Below are 23,281 nucleotides of genomic sequence, written 5' to 3'. Positions count from 1 at the left end.
TAAAATCTAGGTTACCGGATTCTGACTTTTTTTGTTCCGCTCAAATTAGCCAACATTTAAAGGCCACACAGCAAGGCGCACCACATCTACAGTGCAAGTGTGCCACCTAGTGTCACTGTGTGTAGTTGGCGCCTTTGGGACCTTAATCTGAGAATAACTCAAGCGAAACTGAATTCCAGTATATTGTTTGTGTGGCCCGTGTGAGACATGCGCTCAAACTGTAAAGCACACAAACAGCTCTTTCATAGGCCGTTAAAATGGGTATGTTTAATATTTAAGCAAAATATGTATTTATTGGATTCAATTTGACACCATAATTTATTAATATATATATATATTACAAAATAAATTAAACACATCACATAATCTGTAATAGGGGCTGGTCATAGAAAGACAACTGTAACCTTGCTACACCCCTTTCTGCTTCCTGAGGTAGCTCAGGTAGGTGATGTATTTCCTGTCCTGTGACCTGTGACCTGTGTCTGGACGTGCTTGAGGTGTCCTTACATGGTCACAACTGAGTGACTACTGCCAAGGAACTGTAGGGACATGGCCTCCGGACCAAAATGATGGTCCGAACAAAAGAAACCAAAAATCCCCTTAAAGATACACAATATACACTTTTTTTTACATAAAAAAATACCCCCCCCCAAAAAAAAAAACAAAAAAAAAACTGAGAAATTTGATGTTAAACTTTTAAAGTAAATGCTAACTTTTGTGTGTCCAGTCTAGCTGGCATGCCAGGCCACTTTATGAGACAGCTCTGGCCATCCATCTCTCCACAGGCTTCCTCTGGGGTCGCAGCCTTCCTTTGGGGTCAAGGGGTCAGGGTCTGGGCACAGGTTCAAGGTCACAGGGCCCTGATTGAAGCAGGAAGTGGCTGATTGAAGCAGGAAGTGGATACAGAGAAACGGTAGGTTTGCTCAGTTGGCTTGCATTGCCAGCCTGGATGTGAGTGAAAGAGCTTTATGACTCTCTTTAATGAGAGGGAGGGTGTGTGATAAGTGTGTGTGTGTGTGTATGCCAGCATGGGTATATTTGTTGGCCTAGGCGTGTATGTGTTGGTGTGTAGGTGTGCGTATGTGGGCATGAGACTGTGTGTGTGTGGGGGAAGGAGGGAGGGAGGGAAGTGTCAAGGTTAACACAGGAGACACAATGATTTGTCTTTTCCACAGAGTTCAGAAGGACCTCTTAAAACAACTTGGCAGGGACAGTCTGTCCAACCACATGCAGTGTTTTGCCTGATAGGGTTTAGCATCCATTATGTAAGAGACATGTTGCTTGATTTACATAACATTTACAATTTATTCATTTAGCAGACGTCTAAACAGTGCACATAGAAAGTATAGCAGAAAATCAGGGATCAGAAGTACATGGTTCTAGTGCGTGGTCATAATTGTATTTTTGTGGTCAGAATCAAGGAAAGGTGACACTTCATCACTGGCCAATTCTTCTCATTTCACCTTCAGTAGAAGTGACATAATTTGTCTTCCCATGTAGTACAGTTATTTGCATAGAGTAACAGTCTTTTAATGGCCACTGAATACTCAAAAAGCATTCAAACTTGCACTGTTAAATTCATATTAGAACATCGTTATTTGTTGTATTGGTAAGGGATGCTGTAAGTGTTGAAGAGAGCTCTTTTTTAGACAGCTTGGTGAAAGTGCAGTGACTGCAGACACAGTGCTTCCTGAATCTCTTACTCCAAACTACGTCCACCCAGGTTGGGATGTGTGGCTGTTTGTCTTCCCGTCTACCTGTCTTTGTCAGTGTGACAGGCAGACAGACAGGCATGCAAGCAGACAGACAGACAGACAGGCATGCAAGCAGACAGGCAGCAGACAGACAGACAGACAGACAGACAGACAGGCAGGCAGGCAGGCAGGCAGGCAGGCAGGCAGGCAGGCAGGCAAGCAGACAGACAGACAGACAGACAGACAGACAGACAGACAGACAGACAGACAGACAGACAGACAGACAGGTAGGCAGACAGGTAGGCAGGCAGGCAGACAGGGCAGTCTGTTGGTCAGGGTTATACAACATGTCTTCCTGGAGAGGGTGGAACTTCCTGCTCACCAATCAATGTTTCAAGTGGGGTTAAATACACAAGTGCACTCGGCACGAAACACACTGGGAGGATAAAACCTGTGTCTAAGTCCAGTAAGTTTCTGCTGTCAGTGAGATCGTCAAAAGGTCCAAAAGACTGTGGTGAGACAGCTTTCTAGGACATCACCATAAAATAAAAATGGTATGTGCACCAATTGGTCACAGGACTATTATGGGAAAATAGACATAACCACAAAAACACACTATAAACACACAGAGAATCTTTTTGACACAGACAATTTCAAACATCTCCATCATGTGTGGCCATGGCTGATCAGGAACATATCTATTCCTGACTTTTGTCTGTAAACTTTTTTTCAGAAAAGTATTATTTCAACCTTTAGAATAGTTTTTGTTCAAAACTTTTTGTTTCAATACTTTGGTTTAAAAAAAACAAACAAAAAAATATATATTTTCTTAACTTTTTTTGAAACTTTTTTTCACACCACAAACCTTTATACCCCCCTACCCCCACCCCCACCTTTCGCTTCCTCTATATCTTTCAGGAGCACCAGTGCCTGACAGGGTGGGATTAGTCTTGGCCTGGTGGGGTGGGGGCTTGGGGTGGGTGTCTGGAGGGTGGGAGCCCACAGGGTGGGAGCCTGTTATCCAGGATCTCCCTGTAGACCAGAACACCATCTCCTGTGGGAAACAAGTCTCAGCACTCTGTAATTTGCAAGATTTGATTTGGTTAAGCGGGTAGACTAAAGTGGATTTAAAGTGTATTTGTTGACTTTTGTTGCTTTGTCTCTGACGGCACCCTGGACGTTGAGAGGATTCCTCTCAGCAGACTGCCAGACAGGACCATGACAAGCCACACCCTGACAGAGCAGGTTGGTCATGCTGGTTTATCTATATTGTACAAACAATGCAACTACAATATTCTCACATGGATAACCAGAGCCTGTTGTAATTTAGTGGACAGTCGGAGACTCAACGGAAGTCAAAGTTACGACTAAAGTCAAGGTTACGACTAAAGTCAAGGTTACGACTAAAGTCAAGGTTGTGATGAGAAGTGGATTCAACGATGACGGAGATGCTGTTGGCAAGTAGCCCACCAGACCAGGACAGACAGGAAAGGGAAAGGAGAGGAGAGAGAATGCCAGAATATCAGACAAAAAAAAAACCAAAACAAGCAGGCAGATGAATAGACAGTCAGACGGACAGATATACCTTATAGACATAATTTCCCTGTCTGGGATGAACAAGGTACTGTCTAATCTGATACCTGTTGGCAACCACAGTCATTGTTCTGTGTAAACCATGTCCCCTGTCTGATCAGCCACAGGGAAGACATCACAGTGCTGGTTAATAGTTATTTTTCTCTAAGCTATTTTAAATACATGACATGTGTGTCTCCTTTAATATTCTTGAGTGAACCTGTGGAACCCAAATAGAGACAAATACTTATACTAAATATTCTATATTCTTTTAAGAAAAAGTACCATGTTTTCTTGGCATGTTATAGCAGGTAGGGTGAGCAGGTCATGAGTCATGTATCTGTGTGGGTGTGAGGAGGGTGAGAGGTTGGGAGTAGTGTGAGAGGGTTTGTGTTTGTGGCTGTGTGAGGGGTGAAGGTATGGTGAGAGGAGGTTTGCTGGAGGGAGGATGTGGAAGGGTGGAGGAGATGTCCTGTCCCCCTCCCTCCGCAGGACTAGAACAGGATGTCAGGGAAGGGGGGGGGGCGGGGGGCATGGGGTGAGGACGGGAAAGGAAAGGAGAGAGCAGTGGGGTTAGCTTGGTTTTGGGCCCTTGTCCCACAGAGAACTCACGTCTGGAGATGAGGATTCTGGTTGGGGAAGGCTCTTTGCTCAGCTGAGCCAGCAGAAGACTGAAGTGTGGCTGGACCTCCAGTTTAGAACCCGTCTGAACCAGTTCTGTTCTCAGCTGATCCTGCTGGATCGCGAGGAGTCTTGGCTGGTACTGTGGTCACGATTAGGAATGACAGTAACTTCAGAGAAATATACGTCCACTCCTGATGTTTTCATGTCAGGGCTTCTCCTCGTCAGCCTTGTCATGCTGTAGATGGCTGAGCGGTTAGGGAGTCGGGCTATTAATCAGAAGGTTGTTGGTTCGATTCCCGGACGTGCCAAATGACGTTGTGTCCTTGGGCAAGGCACTTCACCCTACTTGCCTCGGGGGGAATGTCCCTGTACTTACTGTAAGTCGCTCTGGATAAGAGCGTCTACTAAATATAAATGTAAGTCGCTTTGGATAAAAGCGTCTGCTAAATGAATAAATGTAAATGAATAAATGTAAATGTAAACCCAAAGCCTGTTTAGAAGTGGCCTGTTAAAAGCCAGTCTTCATCAAAATCATGTCACTGGATCTGTTTAAATTGTCCCAAAACAGCGGCTGAATCTATTATTACCCATCAGGGAAGATCCCTCTATATTATTTTAGTACAACCTTGCCAATACAAACACAATGTGTATTCATGTGGAAAAATGAACACTTCATCAAAGTAAAATAACACAAGTAAATGTTTAGCTCTATCAACCAACAAAAATTATACTCCAGGCCGACAGGATTCGTTTTAGTATCTATATTTTATTCGTTATTCTAGCGAATGCGATTTAATATGTTGTTTTCCAGCATATGCTGAAGGCTCGCCTATGTGGGTGAAGATTTGTCGTCACTAAATGTTTGTTGTATGATTGTGTTTGTGTACAGGTCTGAGGTCAAACACAGAGTCTCCTGGACAGTGGCATTGCAGGGAAACAGTGAGTTTGTTATCAACAGAATTATGAATGCAAAGATTGTGACTTTACACTTTCGCTGGGACTAGTATGAAGACATTATCACATATGCTCAGAGCTGAAACTTTCAATATTAAGAAAACAGTATTCTTTATATTCCGATATAACTCTATAATAATCTTAAAACTAAAGGGAATAAACCAACCAATGTGTTTATTGGAACCTTATTTCAAAACGTGTTAATATTTTAATGTTAAACATTTTAATATTTACTTCTGAATCCCATTGAGCGTTTGAAAGGCTGATTATCACATTTCAACTTCATGGTGTCACTTCATTTGAACACAGTATGTAATGTCATTAGTTTTCCAAAATTGCAGTTGATAGTGACAGTGAGACAATAAACAAGACCATATAAGACGATACTGTAGGTGCATTGACAAATCTGAATAGTTTATATTCTACAGTAATATTTTAATAGATATTTTAACAGGATTAAAAAATGTCATAATGGACACCTTAACACATATTTAATGTCTTTGTACTGTATTTTAGAAAACTAAATGTATTTATTGTGGAAATAAATTCAAATATTTGATACCCTTTTTCGTTTTAATAAACGGTTTGCATTGTTCATTGTAAAACCTTTTTTCATTTATGTGTGAACATTGACAAACTCAAATCTTCCCGCAAGGACCTGTTGTCTCAATGCGTCTGCTTGGTCATTTTGAACTCTTGAACATCTGTGATACTTTGGTATTTCCGAAAGAGGAGTAGTTCCATGTGTATGAGTGCCACTAAGGGGTCTACTCCACTATGAAACCTCAAAAACAATTGAATAGAAGGAAGCTCTGGTCACTGCATGCTTTCCTCCCAGAAGGCACACTTCCCCTACGCCTCAACTCCGCTCATCAGAACCTGTCGGCAGCAAGAAACTGTCAAACAAAATATGGATTATTTGTTTATCGTCCTATTTATCTTCCTGCGATTCTCGTCCACAAGTAAGTTCCATATAAATTGTTTTAAAGCTTTTGTAACCTTGAAGGTTTTAAACGTATGATAAACTGGTAAAGATCATCAACAACGGAAACTGACGCGTCCATCCTTATCTGTGGGCTCGTGAAGGGTCAAGCAAATCGTTTTTTTGTAATCAAAATATTATGGAACGTTATGAAAGGTTGATTATACTAATAGTAGTCCACGCTAATATGTTATCGACCGGTTTAGGCCGGTGTGTTTTTTATAAGCATACTCATACTCATGATTACTAGGCTAAAACACGAGATTAGGCTGCTTTATTGTAGCACTATAGTTTTTTTGTTGCAGTTGTTGGCATATAATTTCACATCTGAACGAAGAAGTAACATTACAAGACCAGTATGAATTACCCATGTTAGGCTAAGTGACTTTGGAGTCAAAATGTAATCGAATTAAGAGCCAAATTCCAAATTTAAGCTCAGACAATAGCCTTCATACCTTATAGTATTTAATTTGTGGTATTAATGCTATAGCTTACAGGGTAAAATAAATGAAGTAGACCATTTGAAAAGATGGTCTAGATAGCATAATGATCATGTTCTCAATTCACCTCCTAATTGAGCTCGTTTGTGTTCCAGCTGGATTCCTTATTATGCTGACGCCTAAGAAACAGTGTCTGACAACACACAAAACGACAGTTTTTCTTGGTAAATGCAACTGTTCGAACTTGGTACAACAGTGGGAATGGACAAACGACATGAGGTTGAGGCACGTTCAGTCCTCTAAGTGTCTGTGGGCCAATCCAAGCAGCACGATACCTATGCACGCGCGCCTGGCCGCTCTCAGTGACTGCGACGACGCACCTGCTTGGAAATGCTACGACAAGAAGGGGACTCTTGGATTAGCCGAAAAACAAATGTATCTAAGGAAACAAGGAATACGTGTCGTGATTCGACCAGACTCCAGATATTCGAATTGGACAAAGTATGACGTCGAGACAGGAGGGAGGGAGCAAATTACTGATTTGTGTTCAATAAAAGGTGGGTTTCTTGGTTCGCTTGTGTCAAAATCACCCTAGGCTACGTTAGCAGGAAGCCTTTAAATTTGAAGTCTAGTCCTGTTTTGCCAATGAACTAACAGTATTTAGTTGAGGAAAGCGGATGACACTTCAGATACGGACTTTCCTTCACATTGTTGTGGGAGCGTTCTATCAAGTCACTCACTCAGGAAGAACGTCAGCAGTGTCCATCCGGTCAAAGCTGACGGTTCAAGGAACATTTGCAGATTCTGATTTAGATGGACCTGAAAGTGTTTTTGTTGTTGTTGAAGAACTGTCACACCTCAATGGGACTATTTTCCCCAAAGACCTCCAATTAACTTTAATGCAATTCAAACCTTGGTAGCCAATCATTTTTACATTTACATTTAGTCATTTTGCAGACGCTCTTATCCAGAGCGACTTACAGTCAGTACAGGGACATTCCCCCGAGGCAAGTAGGGTGAAGTGCCTTGCCCAAAGACACAACGTCATTGTGCACAGCCGAAAATTGAACCGGCAACCTTCTGATTACTAGCCCGACTCCCTAACCGCTCAGCCATCTGACCCCCCCGGAGGTCAATAATGGCTGATGTTACCGTCATATAGACGGTAAGGTTTGGGGTGTCACAACGACGGAACAATACTGTTCTCCCAAAAATTAAACAGCACTATTGTAGAAATGATTTGTTGCTGCAGTTGATCTTGTTATTGCTTTATTGCTTATTGCTTGGTATAGATTTTTCAAGACAATATCATGGTTATGTTTGTATTCGATCAATCGTTAGGCTGCGCAATATTTCAAGTAAATTATTCTCCATTTATCCAGGTCGACCCACACCACCAGTAACAGTCCTGAGCACCCAGCCATGCAGTAGAAGGAAGCAGAGGACTGGACAGACCTCAACACCCAGAACCCTTGGCCCGTCTGTCAATAAAGCTGCGACCGAGACAAACAACATTATCGGGACCCGCACGAAAAGGACTGCGACTGAAGGGATCCATCCTGAAACCTGGAGTGGCTTCATCGATGGGTCGGGCATTAGCAACACCTCGTCCACAACGGACGGCAACTTGGACCAATCAGCAGGTGCCATCACCACGCACGCCCAGGAAGACAGGACACCGCAGGCACACCAGCCCACCACCACTGAGCCTGAAATAGATAAACAACTGTCCACAGCAGCAAGCACTGAGACCGCAAGCTCTTCCTCAAGGCCCAACACTTCCTCTGACACCAACACTTCCTCTGACACCAACACTTCCTCTGACACCAACACTTCCTCTGACACCCACACTTCCTCTGACACCAACACTTCCTCTGACACCAACACTTCCTCTGACACCAACACTTCCTCTGACACCCACACTTCCTCTGACACCAACACTTCCTCTGACACCAACACTTCCTCTGACACCCACACTTCCTCTGACACCAACACTTCCTCTGACACCCACACTTCCTCTGTAACCAACACTTCCTCTGCAGTCTCTTCAGGGCCCAATACCAAGACTGACTCAGCAGATGCATCTGCAACAGCATCTTTAACTTTACCAGTAGATGTCGCGACTACAGTCCCTCCCTCTCGTCCAGCCACTGTTTCCTACGTGACCTCTGACCCTGCCACTACGTCTGGCATAACCCTGGCCAGAGCCACCATAGTTCCCCCTTCAGCTACAGCCCTGCTGCCCTCTCCTACTGCCTCGCCTACTGCCTCGCCTACTGCCTCACCTACTGCCTCTCCTACTGCCTCACCTACTGCCTCACCTACTGCCTCTCCTACTGCCTCACCTACTGCCTCTCCTACTGCCTCTCCTACTGCCTCTCCTACTGCCTCACCTACTGCCTCGCCTACTGCCTCTCCTACTGCTTCTCCCTACGTTCCTTCTGCAGTTTCAACTTTGACACATACAGTTAAACACACAGTTAGAACAACCTCTACAGCCACAGACGCAGCCAGCACAATCTCACAAACTTCCAAACCGCAATCTACCATCACCTTAACTCCACCCACAACGCCAAATGCTCAAACTACATCTACAACAACACAAGCCCCAACTACCACAGCCAACCCAACAACCACAACTCTACCCACATCAACAACAGCTTCACCCACTACAACTACTGCTTCACCCACTACAACCACAGCTTCACCCACTACAACCACAGCTTCACCCACTACAACCACTGCTTCACCCACTACATCCACTGATTCACCCACTACAACCACAGCTTCACCTACAACAACCACAACTCTGCCCACGACTACTTTGCCACCTACAACAACTGAACTGACGACCACACCCCTGGTAAGTGCAGTCTACCATGATCAAGGCTTCTTTACATGGTGACAATTACTGGTGGTTTACATCATAGTAATCTATTTTTAGTAAATTAATGAATGAAACTACTTTTCCAGGCGTGCTTCTCAGTAGTAAATCCTAGTGCGTAACTAAGATGACATACGTCACTGTGCGTCAGCGAGCGCATGTTGAGTAAGCCAGGTCAACAACTTCCGGTAGCTAACGCAACCTTAACTAACAAATAACAAATAATTTACCTCATGCAATACCTTATGAAAGTTGGCGATGATCTACCACATACCAACTCAAGCTAGCAACAACAGGAGAAAACGGCATGATTTCGTGCAAGCGCACTGAAGGGGAACTGAATTCTCCAAAACTGTTTGAAAACTGGCAATGTTTGTTCAATTTTCCTCACTGTGCAACCGTTTTTCATAGAAAAGTAATGTACCATAATGTCCCTTTTGAAAGTGAGAACCGAAACACTGGGTGTAGCTGTTCCTTTACGGTTACATAACCTAGACATATTATATCACGGTTAATAGTAAAATTGGTTAATCGCTGCATCCCTAGCTGCAACCCCCTCCTGGCTTTGGTCTTCAGAGAAAGTCCAAGGCAGGCAGGAAGGAAAAGAGGGTGGGGTGTCTGGGGGAGCAGGGAGACTAGGTGCTACTGTCTCACTCAAGGGAAAGACCTCTTTGTGTATTTGATCTAAACTGAGAAGCACATATTAAACCTTTACTGAAATTGTGACGTCTGCCTCCCTGGGAATGGATATTATGGATACCAGTTATTGATCACAATACGTTTTGTCATGTAAGCGTATTTGCCATCTACCTCACCTGAATCAGGTGCTGGTACAGTCTGGTTGTAGCTGGGAGGCGGAGGTGTTCCTGCGACAGTTCTCCGCGATTTGACAGAGAATGAGATGCAGAGCTTTGTTCATAGCGGGGGTTACTCGCATGATCTGATACTCATAGTATAAATTGCAGTTTAAGACTGATTATGACATACGACGTTGGAATATATTTAATATTTTTTGTTTTATTTATTAAACGGACGGATTTAAAACAGCGACCGCAATGAGATGTGCAATTCGTAAACTGATACTTTGTTTAATAGTATGGAGCCATGTCACGGTGAGTAGGCCTAGCCTAATTACCAAGATTGTTAACCCTTTTCTTGAATAGAAAACCTAATTCCTTGCTAACCTGTAGCTTTTTTGTTTCTTGGTTTTTCTTCAGGTTGAAACTACAGAAGTAAGGAAGTGTTCAGTTAACCTGACAGAGACCAGCGCAGACACGGATTATATTATGATCAAACTATCTACAGCTGGAGATGTATGCATCTTCACGGTGTTTTCAGAGGATAACCGCACAGAAATAACGGACTGCGATCAGTATCAAGAACACAGAAACGCTTACATCTGTGAGATAAGGGACCTCCAGCCTGGGACGTTACATCATTTTGGAGTTATATCCAAGACAGACGGAGAGAGCGCCTACGTTTCAGTACGCACAGGTAAACTCTAATCTGCAATTTCACTTTGAACACAATTGTTTATTTTTCACGGTTAATGTTGTTTTTGTTTCACGGGTTTTCAATGTGATAGGCCTATAAAAATAATGTATAGATTTACGTAAAAGATTTACGATTTGAATATTAAAACAATTCGAAATATAACTCAGATGTTCCTCAGGAAGTTATGATGCTTGTTTAAGAATTGTTTAATTTATTGTGTAGGCCTACATTTATGTGGAGCTACTTTAGCATGGCTTCCACGTTGTTTAGCTCGAGTTTGGAGGGAGATATCTCTGTAAACTGTTGTTGAGCACATTCAGTAATGAATGCAGCTCATTGAAATGGCACGTCTGCTGCACATTGCAGAGAACATTATGATAACTCTACTGTAAATGGAGTAGTTTGATCCAAGTCTTTTGTTTTGATAAACACATTTTCAACCTATCCTCAATCAACCAACCTTAATCATGAATAGGAAAGTAAATTAACCCTCATAATAAAGCAGAGTTGGTTTTGGACTGCAGACTCGTGTGACGGGTATAGTGATGAATATGAGTATACCTGAATTTGTGAGACTTAATCACCGCTTTAACGGTGGACGTTTGGGCAGAAGATCGATAGCGGTAATCCCCATAATGATAACCTGATATTATGTGCCAGCTAAACTGTTGTCTTTCCGCCGTTTTTAACAAACAGTACTCGGTACATTGTCAAGGCCTCGAGTCCTGTCCTGCCAAGAAACAGTCTTGACCTCTCTGGCAGCAGATCAGAGTCCCAGCGCGGTTCTAATCACGCGAGGATGGAAGCGGAGGACAATGCCCTCGCGTTCTCGTCTCAAGTGTGTTTCCAGCCTGATGGCCTCGCTCCCCTGAGATACTTTCCGTCATGCATTGTTTCTGCGTAGCGGATACAAGAGGCCTCCGACGCTTTTTGTTTTAGCGCCACAGATAGATTAGATAAAGAGTGCGCGCTCAAGAACCTCAGCAGTCCAAGTGCCCGAAGATTTGTTATTTTGTCTTAGAAAGTGGGCCTCAGAATTTCCTGGACATCACAACGGGAAACCGTGTGCACATTGTTTATCTTTTGTTTTATACATTTCGAAGATCATATGCAGTATAGGGTAGCCTACCGTTGCCTTTTCGGTGGCCCTCCCTTGAATGTTCAGTAATAAACATTAACCTCAAGGTTGTGCTGAGTTGAAGCTCAGCAATTCGGAAGGAGTTGATGCCATTAGTAGGAAAGGGTCAAAGTTCAACATTGAGTTGTAGGGTCTGCTCCTATATCCTCCTTTTTTTCTGTTGTTTCCTCTCCAGCCTCCCAAGATTCATGCACAAAAATGTCAACATTCTTTTAAGAAACCAAAACAATCTTATCGCCCCCTTCAATTACTGCCACCACTGGCCTTTTGCATGAGCACAGAGATGGAATCCAAAGACTCTGCATTTATTGACCCGTTGTGTAAAATACAAACCTGTTTCTTCCTGATGTACTCCTATAAGATACAGGTGTTTGATGCACTTTCCAACTTGACTTTCAAGAATGTTTATCACAATTGCACCAATTAAACATCACAGTTGGTTAATGTTGCATCTAAACTGGGTGTTCCCTCCCTCCCTCCCTCCCTCCCTCCCTCCCTCCCTCCCTCCCTCCCTCCCTCCCTCCCTCCCTCCCTCCCTCCCTCCCTCCCTCCCTCCCTCCCTCCCTCCCTCCCTCCCTCCCTCCCTCCCTCCCTCCCTCCCTCCCTCCCTCCCTCCCTCCCTCCCTGCCCCAGACCCAGTGGGTCCAGTCAGGCTGGTGGTGGAGCAGGTCCAGTCCCAGAGCCAGCCCGGGGCCCCAGGTGTGCGTGTGTCCTGGCCCCGCTCCCGGGGGCAGGTGGACTGGTATGACCTCTCCCTGAGGGACAGCCGCAGCGGGGACAGCCACAGCACCAGGGTTATGGGCAATGCTGCCCCCCAGTCAGGCTTCACCTCCCTAACCCCCGGCAGCCTGTATGCCCTCACCCTGGTGGCTGTGGCTGGGAATAAGACGGCTCCACCCGTATGGGCCACTGCAGCGATAGGTGGGCATGTTTTACTCTGTGAGAGGTCATCTTGTTTACAGTTTCCAGCCGTCATAAACAGGACAGAAATCAAATCAAATCAAATCAAATTTATTTGTATAGCCCTTTTTACACGCAAGCATGTCACAGAGGGCTTCACATACGCCCATAGAACTGCCCCTCAACCAACCTAAACCCTCAAGGAAGACAAGGAAAAACTCCCAGAAAAACTCCCAACGGGAGAAAAAATGGAAGAAACCTTGGGAGGAGCAATTCAGAGAGGGATCCCCTCCTCCAGAGACGGTTGGCAAGAGAGAGGAGCAGAACACAAGCTAAACATAGTCATACAGTGTCAATGGGTTTTAAAACACCAAAAATCCATTGTTCGGCTTTATAGACGTTGGATGGGACCTGGAAACTCGCTGTTGACCGTCATGGAGGCTGGTTTCCGGTTGACGACCTGGTCCAGCGTTGGTAGACCGACGACCAGGCAGGTCCTGACAGCTCAGACCCCCCACACCACAAGGGATGTGTGGGGGGGACAGAGAGGAGAACAGGGATTAGAGAATGCCAGGAGCAGCTAACAGTTTCAGTCGTAATAGAATGAGATCCCCACCGGTCAAGTGTGGACTAGTGCAGCAATTTAACAAAGCTAAGAGGGTATGTGATGCAGCCCCACACACCAAGACAGCGACAGCCCCCCTTGGTTGGAACATGAAATCTGTTCCAGGGGAAACAACTCTAAAATAGGTTATATTTATACGAATAAGGATGAAAACAACCAGCCCCCCGTTGTCTCCAACTAGTAAACTATAACAATTAAAATATACAGCAACGGAACTATTACAGTAACAATATACAATAACAGGTTTACTTTATTTGTAACATTTAAATGGGCAGTGTGAACATAAGCTAAAATTACAATTTAAAAGTTACATGTGATACACACATAGGCAAACGCACACCCCAGGTTTACATAGAAAGTACACACATTTAACAATCATAGGATTGACTAAACAGGAACGTTTTTAATCTAGTTTTAAATGTCGAAACAGTATCAGCCTCCCTAATTGAGACAGGTAATTTGTTCCAGAGAAGAGGTGCTCTATATGAGAACGCCCTACCTCCAGCAGTTTTTTTCTTAATTTTGGGTATTACCAGATAGCCGGCATCTTGAGATCTTAGAGTCCTTGCGGGGCAATAGGGTGCAAGGAGACCGGAGAGGTACAGTGGTGCCAATCCATGTAGAGATTTGTAAGTTAGTAGTAAAACTTTGAAATCAGCTCTGGCTTGGATAGGGAGCCAGTGTAAAGAGATAAGAGTAGATGTTATATGATCAAACTTTCTTGTTTTTGTCAATAGTCTAGCAGCAGCATTTTGTACCCGCTGTAAATTTTTCAAGTAGGTAATTGGGAGGCCAGAGAACAACACATTGCAGTAGTCCAATCGGGACGTAACAAAAGCATGTATTAGTTTTTCAGCATCATCCTTTGAGAGGAATTTTCGTATTTTGGCAATATTACGTAGATGGAAAAATGCAGTTCTGGTGATTTGTTTAATATGGTACTCAAACGAAAGGTCTGGGTCCAATGTGACTCCTAAATTTTTTACCAACTGGCTTTGAGATACTTTGACACCATCTAAGTTTAAGGTCAGATTGGATAAATTATTTCTGTATTTTTTAGGGCCGAAAATTTGAACCTCGGTTTTATCCGAATTAAGAAGAAGGAAATTTGCTGTCATCCAAGTTCTCAACCCGGAAACACATTTTTCCATAGCATGTGGAAATTCTCCAGGCTTTATGGACATGTATAGCTGAGTATCATCTGCATAACAGTGAAAATTTACCCCAGAGCTTCTAATTATGTTTCCTAAAGGCAACATATAGAGTGAAAATAACAGAGGGCCTAGAACTGAACCCTGTGGTACTCCGTATTTTACAGTAGTGCTCCTGGATGAGCAACCATCATAGTGGACATATTGTGATCTATCAGATAGATACGATCTAAACCACTGAAGTGAAGTACCAGAGATCCCAACATAGTTCTCCATACGCTCCAGGAGAATCTCATGATCCACAGTGTCAAATGCTGCACTAAGGTCTAGAAGAACCAGAACAGAGATAAAGCCCGCGTCAGAGGCTAATAATAGATCATTGACTACCTTAGCTAATGCAGTTTCAGTGCTGTGGTGAAGACGAAATCCAGACTGGAGAGGTTCATAAAGCTGATTTGAGGAGAGGTGCTCAGTTAGCTGTTGTGCCACAGCTTTTTCTAAAATTTTGGAGAGAAATGGCAAATTTGAAATTGGCCTATAGTTGCTAATACAACCTGGATCCAGGTTTGGTTTTTTAAGAAGGGGCTTAATAATAGCTTGTTTGAAATTGTCAGGGATTTGTCCAGTTACAATAGATTCATTAATAATACTAAGCATGGAAGGTCCAATAATAGGGAGAAGTTCCCTACAAAGTTTGGCAGGGAGGGGATCAAGAAGAAACAGGATATGGGGAAAGCCCACCATGTTTAGGTTGTGAGTTTTACTGTAACTCAGGATGCAGGTCAGACGTGTGTGTAGATAATAGTGTTGTTACATTGTCTCAGTACAGGTGCCTTTACACATTGATCAACAATATGCGTGTTGTATTGTCTGTACAATGTGTGACCATTTCTGTCCCTTCCAGCTCCCTCTCCGGTCAGCGGCCTCCATCTCTCAGCCTCCTCCAGAAGCCTCAGTGTTTCCTGGACGGCTGGCCCAGGGAGGAGGGACCTTTTCAGGGTCCTGCTGCGGGAGCAGGGGATCCTGGTCAGGAATGTCACCGTGGAGACCAGCATCTCGTCCTACACCCTCAGCGACCTGCTGCCTGGAACCCTGTACGAAGTCTCCGTGGTGACGGAGGCAGCTGGTCTGCAGAGTTCTGTCTCCCAACATGCTGTCACAGGTTGCTGCTCCTCTCCCTTCTTTAATATGCATGTCTGTCAGCACATTCTCAGCCTTTTACTCTGACTTGGAATCATCCAATCACGCAAAGTATAAAAGGATAAATGTGTAGTTATTGGTGTTTAAGGGTGGGTGTTGTTCACACCCTATCCCCCCCCCCCACACACACACACACCTACACTGACACACACACACACACACACACACAGCAGTATGCTATTGTTTCCAGGATATTTCGGGTCTTTTTCTGCTCCACCCATCCTGAGTCTGCAGCTGGCTGATCTGTGTGTGTGTGTGTATGGCTGTGTGTGTGTGTGTGTGTGCGTGTATGGCTGTGTGTGTGTGTGTGTGTGTATGGCTGTGTGGGTGTGTGTGTATGGCTGTGTGTGTGTGTATGGCTGTGTGTGTGTGTGTGTGTGTGTGTATGGCTGTGTGTGTGTGTGTGTATGGCTGTGTGTGTGTGTATGGCTGTGTGTGTGTGTATGGCTGTGTGTGTGTGTGTCTGTGTGTATGTACGGTGTCCCACCCGTGCACAATACAACAACATTAGCAAAGCAAACAAAAGTTGAAAACACACTTCGCTAATGTTGTTGTGTTGTGCACGGGTGGGCCACCGTACATACACACAGACACACACACACACAGCCATACACACACACACAGCCATACACACACACAGCCATACACACACACACAGCCATACACACACACACACAGCCATACACACACACACACACACACAGCCATACACACACACACAGCCATACACAGCCATGGGCCACCGTATGTATGTACTGTACAGTACTGTGCAACATTTTAGGCAGGTGTGAAAACATTCCTTAAAGTAAGAATGCTTTCAAAAGTAGAAATGTTAAAAGTTCATTTTGTTAAGTGATTGAACCAAAGTAAAAGGATTCTCAATTTTCACATTCATATTCACATTGTGTGATAATGTGTGTTTGAGTTTGTAGGTAAGTGTATTTGTAAGGTCTACCAAAAAACTACACTAAACTATGAATTGAAAGCCACTTCAAAATAAGTTAGTTTGAATGCTCCTTCTACTACTTAAAAAAATAAATTCCCTTCCTGAAATATAATTGAAATATATATTTGTATTTATTATGACATCAGCACAGCCATCCGAGGGAGCATTACACCACGTATCCTCTCAACCAATCATATTATCTCCCCAGTTCCTGCAGCTGTTTCTGACCTGCAATTGGACAACAACGGCAGCCTGGACACCCTGAGAGCTTCCTGGGTCAGAGGGGAAGGGGGCGTGGACTCCTACCTGGTGACTCTGTCCTTTGGGTCAGAGACCATTCAGGAGCGGCGGCTGGCGGCCAACGTCACTGAGGTTTTGTTCCAAGGTCTGACCCCTGGCACAGCCTATCAGGTGTCTGTGAGGTCAAAGATGAGAGAGCACACTAAAGAGGCCAAGGCCAAAGGAAGGACAGGTTGGTAGTCATTGTCATGATTATTGGAAATGTTGATCATATTTGTAGACACATTTTGGTCAAATCCCCCTCTGTACGTGAAAGATAAATGTGTCTGCAGAATGAAACAAGTGTTGTATCTGTAATAGTTGAGTTTGTGATTTTCCTGATATTCCAGTGCCGGATCGCGTGACCTCCCTCTCTGTCGTGGCTCTCAGCGACGGCAAAACCCTGAAGGCCACGTGGTCGCCCCCTAGAGGCCAATGGGAGAAGTACATCGTGGTGCTATGGAACGACTCTCTGGCCCTGGTGAACAGGACCGTCGTCTGGCCCGCCCAGCAGTTCTCGGGGCTGGTCCCGGGCAGGACCTACCGGGTGGAGGTCAGCTCGCTGAGCGGGCTGCTGGGTTGCCCCGCGATCTGCCAGGCCAGGCTGCGTGAGTCAGCTGTGGAACTGCAGCCCTCCTTTTCTGTTTTGAGGGGAATCACGTCTATGACGGGCGAATATTCCGCTGGGATAGTTTAGCCCGCTGTCATAAATTTTTTTTTTTAGCTCGCCTGCGTGTTATTTTTTTTGTCTTCAGCAACGCAAACTGTACCTCCTGTCTCTCTCACTCACTCACTCTCTCTCTCTCTCTCTCCCCCTCTCTCTCTCTCTCTCTCTCTCTATCTCTCTGTGTAACTCTCTCCATCTCTCGCCCCTCCTTTGTGTCTCTCTCTCCCTCCATCCCAGCTCCCAGGCCTGTCCAGCAGTTGGTGGTCCGTCACAGTGATGAGACGTCCCTGAGTGTGCTGTGGAGTCGCCCAGTGGGGGAGTGGGACGGGTACACTGTGCTACTGAGGCCCAGGGCCGCCGGCCCGGGTGGAGCTAACACCCAGACCAGAATGCTCGCCTGGGATGCCAGGGAGTGCACGTTTAACGTCCTCACGCCTGGCCGGCACTATGAGATCACCGTGACGACCAGGAGCGGCAACCTGAGCGTGGCTGCGGTCGTGACGGGACATACCAGTGAGTGCTGGGCCCTGTTTATAATGTGCTGAGGGATGGGTACAGCTGGGTATCATCTGACACCACGGGCGTCCTTGTGCGAAGGGAGCTACTGCTGGAAGGCCGTTATACGTGATGTGTCCCCTGGGTTTTACCGACAACACATCTCAGAGCACCCCCTCCCCTCTACTCCTCTCCCGTCTCTCATCTCCTCCGCCCCCCCCCCCCTCTCCTCTCCCCTGTCTCGTCTCCCCCCCCCTCCTCTCCCCTCTCTTGTCTCCTCCCCCCCCCCCTCCCCTCCCCCGCCCCAGCTCCTGCCCAGGTGGCCCAGCTGCAGGTGGGTAACGGGGGCAGCACAGACAGTCTGCAGGCCCAGTGGCAGCACGCCGTAGGAGAGCTGGACTCCTACCGCATCCTGCTGGTTCTGGACAGCAGCGTGATCAAGAACGAGAGCGCGGCAGAACTCACCGGCTCCTACAGCTTTGGGGGCTTGAAGCCTGGCACCCTCTACAGGGTGGTGGTGACCACCGTGAGGGCCGGACTGGCCTCACGGCAGAGCGTGGCAGAGGGCCGCACAGGTAGGGACGTTCACCTATTTCTGTTTATATGTTCACCCAGTATTTTCTATTTGTATGTGTGTGCTGTTTATTTAACTATTTTGTCTGTGGTGGTTTTGGGGCGTAATTTATTGTTTTGTGATGTTTGGGTGATGTTGGGTCAGAAGGTACACATAAACATGGTACTTTGCATGTATTGTTATGTTGATCGAAATAAATGGTTGGTTCCAATTACACTGTTGAGTGATAGAGCATCAACAGGTCTGTATTTAAGACAGCCAGGATACTGTGCAGAACTCTGGAATGTGTCTGGAATGTACAGGAAGTCAGGACGACATCAGACGTGTCGATGCCTTTCTTTCAAAGAGCCGGCCCTTCCGGCCAGTGAGGAAGAGGATGCTGACCCTGTGTGTGTTCAGCTCATATGCAGTACCGTCAGCTCACAGGAAACATCTAGAGTTTCTCACAAACATTGATTACCTTTAGAAAACACTATAAGGCTAATGTCCTAATACATTTAACAGTGAACCTTTTACCTGTTCAATATATTTCTTAGGTTGTGTGAGTACGAACATAATATAACAACCCTGATTACACATTCTTTTTGTGTGAAATAATTCTTTATTTAATTGTATCTGCAACTTCAGTTGTTGTAGAGGACCCATCTTTTGTAGGTGAGCTCCTACATTTCATTTGTTTCATTTAATTTCATTCATTCATTTCATGTCATTTATTCATTTCAGGTCTTTCATTCATTTCATGTCATTCATTCATTTCATTTTCTGAAGTAAAGGTTTCAGTTTTTTGGTGCCTTTTCCTTTGTTGCATTCTATTCTTTCACAAGTCCAATCATTACAGCCAGAAGGACTGTAGACATTACTGCCTCCTCTTTCCTGAGTTTTGCTTTTCTCCTCCTTCCTCTGTTTGTAAAAAAAAAAATCATCCTTCTGTTTTTCCTCAATTTCTCTCTTTCTCCTCTCTCTTGCTCAATTTTTTTTTCCGTTATCTCCCCTATCTTCCGTATTTATCTCCTTCTCTCATCCTCTTTCCTCAACATTTCTATCCTTCTCTCTTCCACATTCATCTTTATTTCTTTCAATATCTTCCTCCTTCCTAGGTTTTTTGTAATTTTTCTCCGCACTGCAGAATGCTGCATGCTCTAGCTCAGTTTTTCTTACTTTATCTCCCCCATCTTCCGTATTCCTCTCCTTCTCTCTTCCTTAACATTTCTATCCTTCTCTCTTCCTTAACATTTCTATCCTTCTCTCTTCCACATTTATCTTTATTTATTTATTTCATTAACTTCCTCCTTCCTCTTTTTTTTATGTAATTTTCCTCCGTCTTGTTCCTCCGCATCATTCTCTTTCCGCCGCTTTGTTATTCTTTTGCACCTTTACATTGGGTTGACTGTATTTCTCGAAAATAACAAAGTAAACCAAGACTTCCGTTTTTCGAGCCTCCTCCTTTCCGCCTGTTCTTCCTCCCATCCCTCCTCCCACTCCTCTTGTTTTCTTCGCTTCTCCAGGTACTTTGCCTCTACTTTTGCTTGCTTTTTCTCTCGTTCGTTATTTATTCGTTCCTCTCTCTCTTTTTGTTTTCTTTCCTTCTCCAGCTTCTTCGCCATTTCTTTTGCTCGCTTTTTCTCATACTCGTTGTCTAGTTGTTCCTCCCTCTCTCTCTGTTTTCTTTCCTTCTCCCGGAACTGTATTCTTGCTTCTTTATCTCTTTGCTCTGCCTCCTTTTTCCTCAATTCTTTTTTCTCCTCCTCCTCCTTTCTACGTTTTTCAACATCTTTTTCATCCATCAGTTTTTCTTCCTTTCTGTCTGTCCTATGTTTTCCTTCCATTTTCATCTTCAACCATTTTTCAATCTCTTTCTCCTCTTTCTTTCTCCGGCATTCTTCCTTTTTCTCATCCATCTTTCTCTGCATTCCTCTCCTTCTCTCTTCCCCCCTCAGCAACATTGCTATCCTTCTCTTTTCCATGTCCATCTTCATTTGTTTCCTACACTCTCTCTCCTTCCTGTTTTTTTCGGCCTTTTCCTCCGCCTTGTTCCTCCGTATAATTTTCCTGATTTCATTCTCTTTCTCCTTACGAAGGGACTCTTTCAATTTCTCCTCCTCTTTCTTAAATCTTTTATCAGCTTCCTCCTCCTTCTTCCTAAGTTTTTCTTTCTTTACCTCCTCCTCCTTCCTAAGTTTTTCTTTCTTTACCTCCTCCTCCTTCCTAAGTTTTTCGTTATTTTTCTCCTCCTCCTTCCTAAGTTTTTCTTTCTTTACCTCCTCTTCCTTCTGTCGTTTTAGGGTTTTTTTCTCTTCATCCGTCAGCAAATTTTGTTCTCTTTTCTCCTCCTCCTTTTTAAGTTTTTCTTTCTTTACCTCCTCCTCCTTCCTAAGTTTTTCCTTCTTTACCTCCTCCTCCTTCCTAAGTTTTTCTTTCTTTACCTCCTCCTCCTTCATAAGTTTTTCTTTCTTTACCTCCTCTTCCTTCATAAGTTTTTCTTTCTTTACCTCCTCCTCCTTCATAAGTTTTTCTTCTCTTTTCTCCTCCTCCTTCCGACATTTTTCTTTCCTTACTGCCTCCACCTTTCTAAGTTTTTCCTCCTTTTCTTCCTCCTTTTTACGTTTTGCTTCCTTTTTCTCTTCTTCCTTTCTACATTTTTCCAACATTTCTGCATTCTCCTTCTTAAGTTTTTCCGCCTGCTCCTTTCGAAGTTTTCCCTCCTTTTCCTCCACCTCTTTCCTATGTTTTTCCTCCCTTTTCTCCTCCTCCATTTTCAGTTTGTCTGCCTTTTCTCTTTTTTTCCTCTCTTCTTCCATTTTCTTTCTTCTCTGTTTTTCCATCTTCCTTCCTTCCTCTGCTTTCAGTTGCTCTTCCTTTAATTTCTCCATTGTCGCGTGACGCAAGCACTTTATCCGTTCCTTTCCTCTTTGTTTGTCTCTCTCCATTTTCTCTCTCTCCTCTGTCAGCCTTTCTTCATACTCCATCTGCAGGGTCCTTATATTCTCATCCAGTCTGGATTTATCAGCCTTCTTTGCTTCCTCCATGGTCTTCTCCAAATTAGCCAGCCGTTCGTTTTCCTTCTTCACCTCTTGGTGAAATTCTCTTTGAAGACGGAGGATTCTCAACGGAACAGCCCTTTGAAGAAAACAGGTTTTTATGAGTTTCCCTTCACTTGCCTTTGTGGTATCTGGAAGAGCCGTGAGACTGACAACCTTCTGCTCTTTTTTTTGTGTATCACCTGAGCTGGGTGTTTGTGTATCACCTGAGCTGGGTGTTTGTGTATCACCTGAGCTGGGTGTTTGTGTATCATCTGAGCTAGGTTGTCCTGTTGTCTTCTGCAGCTGCTCACACCTCCTCTCCATCTCCTTTTCCAAAACCTTGAGTAACTCGGCCAGATTCCTTTCCCTCTCTTCCATCAGGACCTTCAACCTTTCCTCCCACCTCCTCCCGATCTCATCCTGCTCCTCTCGCAAGTCACGCTCTGTGGACTTGACTTTCTGTCTATCTGGATCTGTGTCTGCCTTAGAGTCACACATGTCACTCTGCAGTGTGGTGCATGCTCTAGACCCAGGCAGAGATGCACGACTTGGGGAGCGAGGAGTTGCCGACTTAGGGCCCGGGGAAGAGAGGATCTTCTTCCTTCGACGGCGGGGAGTGGGTGGCAGTGGTCTGCTGAACTGCTCCTCTTGTAAGCCACAATCTGTGGACTTGACTTCCTGCCGGCCTGGATTTGTGTCTGCCTCAGAGCCAGACATGTCACACTGCAGTGTGGTGCTTGCTCTAGACCCAGGTAGAGATGCACGACTTGGGGAGCAAGGAGTTGCCGACTTAAGGCCCGGGGAAGAGAGGAACTTCTTCCTTCGACGGAGGGGAGTGGGTGGCAGTGGTCTGCTGAACTGCTCCTCTTGTAAGCCACAATCTGTTGACTTGACTTCCTGCCGGCCTGGATTTGTGTCTGCCTCAGAGCCAGACATGTCACTCTGCAGTGTGGTGCATACTCTAGACCAAGGCAGAGATGCACGACTTGGGAAGCGAGGAGTTGCCGACTTAGGGCCCGTGGAAGAGAGGAACTTCTTCCTTCGACGGAGGGGAGTGGGTGGCAGTGGTCTGCTGAACTGCTCCTCTTGTAAGCCACAATCTGTGGACTTGACTTCCTGCCGGCCTGGATTTGTGTCTGCCTCAGAGCCAGACATGTCACACTGCAGTGTGGTGCATACTCTAGACCAAGGCAGAGATGCACGACTTGGGAAGCGAGGAGTTGCCGACTTAAGGCCCGTGGAAGAGAGGAACTTCTTCCTTCGACGGAGGGGAGTGGGTGGCAGTGGTCTGCTGAACTGCTCCTCTTGTAAGCCACAATCTGTGGACTTGACTTCCTGCCGGCCTGGATTTGTGTCTGCCTCAGAGCCAGACATGTCACACTGCAGTGTGGTGCATACTCTAGACCAAGGCAGAGATGCACGACTTGGGAAGCGAGGAGTTGCCGACTTAGGGCCCGTGGAAGAGAGGAACTTCTTCCTTCGACGGAGGGGAGTGGGTGGCAGTGGTCTGTTGATCTGCTGATCCTGCTTCTCTCGTAAGCCAAGTTCCGTGAACTTGACTTCCTTTCTGCCTGGATCTGTGTCTGCCTCAGAGCCAATTATGCGGAACCACAGTTTGGTCCCTACTCCAAACCAAGGCAGA

The 23,281-nt window shown here is 45.1% G+C and overlaps 1 protein-coding gene across 2 annotated transcripts in view; it reads left to right on the top strand.

Annotated features, from left to right (window-relative positions):
• Positions 1-5,665: 5,665 nt before the first annotated feature.
• ptprbl (protein tyrosine phosphatase receptor type B, like) overlaps positions 5,666-23,281 on the top strand; it is a 36,209-nt gene continuing 18,593 nt past the window's right edge. Inside the window, exons 1-10 of one of the 2 annotated variants that reach the window (XM_084672876.1) lie at positions 5,666-5,806; positions 6,422-6,823; positions 7,649-9,129; positions 10,368-10,644; positions 12,416-12,703; positions 15,363-15,620; positions 16,813-17,076; positions 17,234-17,491; positions 17,788-18,063; positions 18,354-18,620. In XM_084672876.1, coding sequence (XP_084529002.1) covers positions 5,668-5,806; positions 6,422-6,823; positions 7,649-9,129; positions 10,368-10,644; positions 12,416-12,703; positions 15,363-15,620; positions 16,813-17,076; positions 17,234-17,491; positions 17,788-18,063; positions 18,354-18,620 — 3,910 coding nt within the window. In that variant the 5' untranslated portion in view covers positions 5,666-5,667. Of the gene's footprint in view, positions 5,807-6,421; positions 6,824-7,648; positions 9,130-9,203; positions 10,263-10,367; positions 10,645-12,415; positions 12,704-15,362; positions 15,621-16,812; positions 17,077-17,233; positions 17,492-17,787; positions 18,064-18,353; positions 18,621-23,281 lie in introns of those variants that run through there. The other variant, XM_084672877.1, reaches the window with a different exon arrangement.

The sequence above is a fragment of the Hypomesus nipponensis genome, chromosome 14, assembly GCF_054491055.1.
Source record: "Hypomesus nipponensis isolate SF chromosome 14, ASM5449105v1, whole genome shotgun sequence".
Classification (NCBI taxonomy): domain Eukaryota; kingdom Metazoa; phylum Chordata; class Actinopteri; order Osmeriformes; family Osmeridae; genus Hypomesus; species Hypomesus nipponensis.
The sequence above is the reverse complement of the archived record's forward strand: the minus strand, read 5'-3'. Positions and strand labels throughout refer to the sequence as shown.